The sequence below is a fragment of the Vicugna pacos genome, chromosome X (assembly GCF_048564905.1).
Source record: "Vicugna pacos chromosome X, VicPac4, whole genome shotgun sequence".
Lineage (NCBI taxonomy): Eukaryota > Metazoa > Chordata > Mammalia > Artiodactyla > Camelidae > Vicugna > Vicugna pacos.
The window spans coordinates 95,697,490-95,705,690 of NC_133023.1; the positions used below are offsets into that span (position 1 = coordinate 95,697,490).

General features: G+C 53.7%; 1 protein-coding gene across 1 annotated transcript; it reads right to left on the bottom strand.

Annotated features, from left to right (window-relative positions):
* Positions 1-338: 338 nt before the first annotated feature.
* GPR101 (G protein-coupled receptor 101) lies at positions 339-1,951 on the bottom strand. The gene has a single exon (XM_006218162.4). The coding sequence runs from the start codon at positions 1,949-1,951 to the stop codon at positions 419-421; it is 1,533 nt and encodes a 510-aa protein (XP_006218224.1). The 3' UTR covers positions 339-418.
* Between the last annotated feature and the right edge of the window lie 6,250 nt (positions 1,952-8,201).

Genomic DNA, 8,201 nt, shown 5'->3' on the forward strand with positions numbered 1-8,201 from the left:
GAACACAGGCTGAAGCCTCTGCCCATGAGCTCAAAAGTCCTTAAGTTCTCCAGCATCATCTTCCTTCTCCCTCAGAGCGAAAGCCGACACACGGCAACTCTGGGGAGACACACAGAATACCAAGTGCGGGTCCAAAATGGATAGCCCTTGTTGCTTTAAGAAATTTAGAGCCTAATAATTTTTGGGGGGGAATTCCAGTCAGAATCCTCCAGTCCATTCTTTGAGGGGCACACTTTTAAGGGAAGACCCCAGTTCCTACCTCTTCCATACATTTATCTACCTTGTGGTGAGAGGGATGTGTGCGGAACCTTTGCCTGGAATGGTATGAGCTGGCATTAATGGGGCTGTGGATGGTCCATTTAAGAGAAAGCCGCTCCTGTTTTCTGTGGACAGTTGAAGGTTTACCTTAGAACCAACTTCAAGGCGAAGTGGCAGAATCGTGAGAAGGGACGATCTTGCCTTCGGTTCCACCCTCGGTGCCGGCTTCGGTTCCAGGCAGGTCAGGGTGATTGTCTTCTTTGGGGAGCTTTTCCTTGCAGAAGAACTTCTTCAGCATATCCTGGATCTCCTTCTTGATAGCCTTGTGCATGTAGCCATAGATGTAGGGGTGGATGCAGCACTGCAGGAAGAAAAGCCAGATAATTATGGTGATCACCCACTGGGGTACCTTGGTTTGGACATCCACCCACACGGCCAGAACTGCTAGAAAGCAGTAGGGCCCCAGGGACAGCACGTAGGAGAAGATGATGAGGAAGATCACTTTAGCAGCTTTGCACTGGTAGCACCTGGGCAGAGGAGGGTCGCTGTTACTGTTTCGACGGCTGGCTGGGAGACTCTCGGGGATGTTCACCGCCTCGATGTCATCCTCACTGAAATTGATGTCATCCTCACCAAAGCCCAAGTCATCTTCACCCAAGTCAATGTTGCACTGGCTGACCTCTCTGCCGCCCTTGTCTGCCTTCTTGCTGCTCTCAGTCTTGGTGCTGCCTTCTTTACCCTCCGTGCGGCCTTTGCTGGCCATTGAGCTGCTTCCTCTGACCTCCTCGCTGCCCTTGGCCTCCAAGCTCTCCTCACTGCTCTCCATGCTCCCTTCCTTGGCCTTCCGGCTGCCATGCCTGGCTTCCACGCTGCCCTCCTTGGCCTTGACCTCACCTTCATCTTGGCCATGAAACTCGCTCTCATCCTGGAACTCATCCTTTTTCTCTCCCTCTTCGTCCTCATTCTCCACATGGTCCTTGGCTCTCACCTCCAAGCTGTGGCTCTTGACGTTGTACAGCAGAGCGTGCTGCCGTCGGGCCGCACCGAACACCACGGAGTAGCAGGCAATCATGACAATCAGTGGGATGATGATGAAGGACACGACGCTGAGAATGGTGTAGCTGGGGCTGGCCCCCCAGATCATGGAGCAGAGGGCATTGCGCTCGTCAAAGGCAGCCTGGCCCCAGCCATAGAGTGGGGGTGTGCTCTGCAGGATGGCCACAATCCAGGTGCCATAGAGGAGCATGTAACCACGGCGCTGGGTCATCTTGGCCGGGTAGGAGAGAGGGTGGATGATGGACAGGTAGCGATCCACCGACACCACGACGATGGTGTTGACGCTGGCAAAGGCAAACAGGTGAGTGAGGCTAACCAGAGCGGTACAGAAGTGGCTGTTGAGGGGCCAGAAGAGAGGCATGGAGGTGGCTACCACCCAGGGGGCCACAAGCGAAATCTGCAGCAGGTCAGTGACGAGGAGGTTAAAGATGAAGCGGTTGGTCACCTGCAGCAGCTGTGGCTTGCGCTGCAGCACAAGCGCCAGCACTATGTTGCCGACGAAGGAGGCGGCGAGGAAGATGAGCAGGACGCCCGAGCGGATGATGCCGTGCGCCAGGCTGATGGGCATTTTGGAGAGGGGCATGCACGTGTAGCTGCTGTTGTTTTCGCGAGTGCTGTTGGTGCAGGTGGGCGCCATGGCCGCGGCTGGCGGGCGGGAGACGCGTGCAGGCGCGGCGGGCACCTGCGGGCGGCGAAGGGGCGCACGGTCCGCGCACACTGTCTAGGCTGGGGACGAAAGAAACACGCGGGCCGGGTTAGTCCCCCTGCCAGGGGAGGGGGCGCCTCTGCGCCGGGCAGCAGCTGCAGGGCCTCCGCCTCGGGGCCCTCACGCGGCCCCAGTCCGCATCCGGGCAGTTTCTCTGAATCCTCTCACTCTCTGGGTCTTCCTCCCTCCCTCTCCCGGGGTCTCCGAGTCCCCCCATCTGTCTCCGGGTGGCGCGCGCGCGCTCTGCGCGTCTCCCACACTATCTCAGGGTCTCCGAGTTTGGGTCTCTCCAGAGATCTGTCTGTCCCGCCAGCGCATGCGCGCGCCCCATTGCTGCCTATTTACATGTGTCGATTTATCTCTCTCTCTCCAGTGTCTCTCACTAGCGGACTTTGCCTACATCTTTTGGGGGGGGGTGTGGGGGTGGGTGTGTGCGCGTGCGCGCGCGCCTCACCAGTTTTCTCTCTCACCCCTGTCTCTCACTCTGTCGTCTATCCCTATTTCTCAGTCCCTCAAAGCAAGTGCGTGCTGTCTGTCCGTCTCTGCCAGTCTGTCGTTCTCTCTCCTCCCTTTCTGTTACTCCCATCTCTCAGTTTCTCTCTGAGTCTCTTCCGCCGGCGCACTTTCTCTGTAGCTGTGTGCGCGCGTCGGTATCTCGTCCTTCTTCCGGTCTTGTCCCTGTCTCTCCCTCTGTCTCTTTCTGATGCGCTCTCGTCTCTGTACCTCTGCCTGTCACTGTCTCTGTCGCTCGCTAGTGCGTGCGCTTCTCCATCTCCTAATGCTGTCTCGTCTCTCCATTTCTGTCTCACAGGCTATCTCCCTCATAATCCCTGTGGGTCCCCAGTGCACCTGTTCAGTATCTCTAGCTCTATGTGGGTCTCTGACCGTCTCCGTGTCTCTCCAACTCTCTTGTATCCGTGTCTCCCTCGGGTTCTGTCTCCTGTCTCTTGCTGCGCTTGCTCTTTCTTCGATCCTCTCCCCTCTGTGTCTCTCCCTGTCCCCACCGTGGTCTCAGTCTCCCCGTGTGTTAACTTCTCTCTTTACCGCTGTCTGCATGTCCCTCTTCGTTGGTCCCTTAAGAGCTACTGCTTGTCCCTCCCGATTATCCGTCTCTGCGTTGCTCAGACTCTCTCCAGCGCGTGCACTTAAAGGGAGCTGGTTTCTCTGTCACACGGTCTCCTTGGGACTCTCGCTAAACAATTTTCTTGTATGTTTGAGTGTGTGTGCATGTCTGTCTCTCTCCATCTTTCTCCGAAGATCCCTCACCTCGATTTTTCTCTGGCTGGATCTCTGTCTCTGATCTCTATCTCTCTGTCGACTTTATTTTGCCATGGAAACCAGCTGCCGCCTTGGCCACTGCTGGCTCTGGCGGATAAATCTCCTAGTTTGTCAGCAGCTCAGCGGTGGCTGGATGCAGGGAGGATTGCGACCCCCTCCCCTCCCCAAATTCGGCATCTTCCCTGCATTCTCCAGCCCACTCGGCATGAGTGGCGGTGGCGGATGTAGGGATGGGTGAGCTCGGGGAGAACGGGGGAGGAGGCAGGGGTGCTGGGGTGAGTCTAAGAGAGAGCGCGCGCAAGACATTGAGAAGCAGAGAGAGAAAGAGGAGAGAAAAAATGAGAGACAGAGAATGAGAGACAGAGACAGCTACACAGAGAGAGAAAATGACGCGCAAAAGAGACGTAGAGGTAATGAATGAGCAAATGAGAGACAGGGAGATGGAGAGAGCATGAGAGAGAAAGACGAGAGACAGCGAGACGGAGAGACAGGGAGAGACGGCGGCAGAAAAATTAAAAAAGAGAGTTAAGAGAAGAGAGGATGAGAAGCAGAGGCCGTGAGAAAGGGCGAGGAAACACCGAGACGATGGCGGGGGCGGGGGGCTGCGGCGCGCGAGGGAAAGTGCGAGGGAAAACGTGAGGGGAGCGGCCGGCCGCGCGGCGGCGGGCAGGGGCCGCGCCGGGGGTCTGCACGCAGGGCAGCGCAGCCGCCGTCGGGCCGCGGCGGACGGGGCTTCCCGGGCGCCGGAGCGCGGGGGCCGCGGCGCGGGGAGCCGAGCCGGGCCGCTTACCTGTTGCTGCCGGAGGCGTCGCGCCGCGGGAGCTGCGTGCCGGTCCCTGGGGACTCGCCGCGCTCGACCGGGCGTCTTCTCGAGGCGCAGGCGGCCGCGAGCTGGCACCGGGCGGCGGGGGCGGCGGGGGCGGCGGGGGCGGCGGGAGCCGGGCGCCTGTGCCCGCACGTCCGGCCGGCGCGGCGCGCTGCGAGCTCTGAGCGGCGGCGGGGGCGCGCGGCGTCTTAAGGCAGCGCGGGGCCCTCACCTTGCGGCGCCCCCCTCCCCCCGGCCCCCGCCCGCGCCGCTGACGCACGAGGCCGCGGGCGCCCGGAGGAGCGAGCGAGCGTGCGGGCGGGCGGGGGACACGGCCACGGGCCCCCGCCTCGATATTCTCACCCCGCATCTCCGCCCCAGGCGGTCCGAGCTCACTGGAGACCTCGCAGATTGGGGATCGTCACCAAGGCTGATTTTCGTGCAAATGCCATGCCTTCCTGGCCTCCGGATTTCGGGCCAGGGCCGGGCCTCAGACCTGCACAGTTCTTCCGATGAGAAGCGGAAACCTGGGCCGGGGCCTGGGGTCTCGACCTTTGAAGATCCCCTGCTCCCACCCCGCTAAAGTATGGACCGCCCTTGGGCCGGAGAGAGGAAGTGACTTTGATATCACCGATTTTCCACAATTCTCTCTCGCTCCCAGCAAAAGCTGAAGAGCAGTTCCTTTCCTGTGGGTTCTGGGAGCATTTCGTCTAAGACAAGCTGCTTAATTTTCCATTGTATTATTTGACTGAAGTCTGTCTGTCTATAAGTCAGCCTCCATCTCTTCCTCTCTGTCTCTCTGTCTGTCTCTGCGCCAAGTACTGTGTTAAACTGTTTACAGAGAGAATACTGCCGAATCCTTAGCCTAGCCTCGTGAGATACGTACTGCTATTATCTTCATTTTATAAAGACAGAAGCAGAAGCCAAGAGAGATTACGCTACTTGCCTAAGTTCAAGTAAATGTTGCTCTATTAACCAAGACTTTCTGGTCTGTCCTAAACATGTACACATTGAGTGTGTTTGCTCTTTACCATGCGTGGGCAAACATCAGAATATAACCTCCCCCCTCCCCACCAAGGGAGGGTCGTATCTAGAAAGGTGTCCCAGACCAGGGGTCATTTGCATCTGGTTTCCAAGGGATGATGAAACGTTTTCTAGGCAGGACAGAAGAGGAGAATGTGTTCTCGCAGAAGGAGATGAGCGAGCAAAGAGGGCCGCAGGAGAGAGCTGGGCACCAAGAGAGGCTGCAGCATGGTGAGCGCCAGCAGGTGAGCTGGAAAAATGGGGTAGGGGCAGGTCCTGATGGGCCTTGAATGCCAGTCTGGGGACTTTGGACTTTATCCTGAGCTCCCTGGAGGGTCGTTGAGGATTGCTTTATTATGAACAATGTCAAACATGCACGAATATGATGAGAATAATAAAATACCTCCCACTTTGTTCCCACCATCCAACCTTAACAACAATATTTTGCCATTATTGTTCATTGATTTTTTTCTATATTTTTTTAATTTTAATTTTTAATTTTTTTGTGGTGAGGAGGTAATTACGTTTATTTATTTATTTTTAATGGAGGTACTGGGGATTGAACACAGGACCTTGTGCATGCTAAGCATGTGCTTTACCACTGAGCTACACCCTCCCCCTTTTCTAAAGTTTTGAAGGAAAGTTAATAAGTGAAAAAAATCAGAGTACAAAATTATATATTTTTGTTTAAAAAGGCCTGTATGTTTTTATACATGAATCCAGAATATGAAGGTAGATAAACCAGCATGTTAAAAGTTCTCGTCTAGTGTCTGATAAGATTTCATATGATTTAAAAATGATTTTCGTTTTTCATTGATGGTTTTTGTGTAGGGTGATGTGGTAAGATTCCTGTTTTTCCAGAATCTCTTGGAAGCAGGGCTGGGGGTGGGGTGGGTAGTGAGGTGTTGAATGGAGAAAGAGCAGAAAGAGGGGTGTGGCAGGAGACAGTGAGGATCTCTCCCAGTCACAAGGAGGGGGTTGAGCAGAGACCCATTGAGAAGCAAAATTGACAGTGGAGAGGGATAAGGGCAGGAGGTGTTGGGGAGGGTCTAGGATGACACAAGATTCTGAGTTGGTTGATGGGCTGGCTGGAGCTCCATCCCCTCTCACTGCACCCCAAGCCTTTGGACAGGGACACACGGCAGGTGTATAATCAGGTCCCTGGATGCTCTTTGGATTTCAAGTCCTACATAGGTCATTTGTCTTTTTTTTTTTGTGGCCAGGCTTCATTTTATCTTCTGAAGTTTAAATGGTATAAACCTGGTCATTTTTCTTGGAGACAGTTTCCATGATAATCGCTCACAGTTATTAATTCCTAGCCTCGCACTGGCCATGGCACAGAATCCTGGGTGGCACGCACTGTCAAGTGGCAGTTCACTCATACTCCGTATTTTAGAATCCTCTGGGAGGCCGTCACGCTGGGAGAAATGGCCAGTGACAGAGGCCAGTCCAGTCCATCCTGCTCTTTCTTCCTTTTCACTGTAATCTTGAGAGTTCCTTGGGCTGCTGGGATCCAGCCGGGCACAGGGAGAAAACCTCTAGATACATGTTAAAGGTGGGTGCCTCAGAGAGGTGTGCTCATGGAGCCTGCAGCTACACCCCTGGGTGCCAAGGGGCATGATGGGGAGTGGAAGAGCCTGGGTGGGATGAGGCTTCTGCAACCAAAGCCAGCCTGCCTGCAGGAGACAGTAGAAAAACCAAGGGAGCCCCGGACAAGAAATGCAAGCCACTTTTCTGTACAGGGAATTTGAGGGTTGTTAATACTCAGGTGTCTGTTTCCTCTTTTTTCTCTCCAGGCACGGAGTTGGTGTCCTTGAATTTCAAAGACATGCAAGTATCAGCATCCCAACTGGAGGTATGTGGGGGGCCTTGGGGAATGTGGATTTGGCTTCAGGCCCTGCAGGCTCTGATTCTGCTGGCCTTGGGAGAGCCCTTCAACTGACAAGCTTTGCTAGATTCTGGGGAGGTTCTTTGAGATGAGGCAGGGAGAGTTTGGGATGATGGCACAAGAAGTCACTTAATTCATTTCCCTACCTTTGTAATTCTGTAGCAGCAGAGGTAAGATTGGGCTAATGGTATTAATGGGTCAGGGCTGGAGTGCAGGAAGCTACTAGAAAGGGCTCTGGGGCCTGATGACAATCACAAGGTGCAACACCAGCCAGCATGGTGCTAGCCTGGTCTTCCCATCAGATTGCCCTGATGGATGCACCAGGGGAGGGAAGTCAGAGGCCCGTGACTGAGCCAGGCATTGGTTCTAGTAACAATGGGAGAGCCAGAGTCCTTGAGCACCTGCTACATGCCAAGCCCTGTGCTTGCTTTATCCTATTTAATCCGTGAGGAAACTTTGCAAGTTAGAGATTAATACAGTACTTTTAGATTCCAAGACATATATCATTAGGGGAAAAAAAGCTGCAAATTTAACTTTCGCATCACTGCTAGCAATATGCATCTTGATTTCAAAGATGCTAAAATGCAAAAAAAAAGTGCTTTAGAATCAATGTATGATAGTACCTTCCCTGTCCTAACAGAGAGGTTAAGTTACTTTACCCAAGGTCACACAGCAAGTAAGTGTTGGAGCTGAGAAGTAAAACCTGTTCTATCTGACTCCAAAGCAGGGGTATTTCCTAGGCTGCTTCTTGGAGCCATCAAGAGGCAAGACAGAAAGAAAGGCTCCCAGAGATCCAGCCCAGATAAAAATTTTGAATTCAGGTGAACTGCTAAAATTGTGGGAAGACAAATGTAGTTGCAGTGATAATGGCTTCCTTTTGTAGGATACATCGTTCCCAAAGGTGGTGAAATGGTTAAATTAGCCAATCTGAATTCTAAGTCACACTCCTTCCTGCTTAGTGAGTTCATAATAAGTCAATGGGGAAAAATATATGATTGTGTTCTGGAGTGCCTACCTATGGGGGTATTTTAAGTTTTTCAGCATTATGAGTGGCTCTGGTATTCACTTTAGGCCAACCCTAAGGGTTGTGTTTGCAAAATTCACATGAAATTAAGTACCATCTGGATGTGAGCTAATATTGCCCACTCTGTGGGCTTGGGCAAGACAGAAGGTCTGGATTTCAAAGC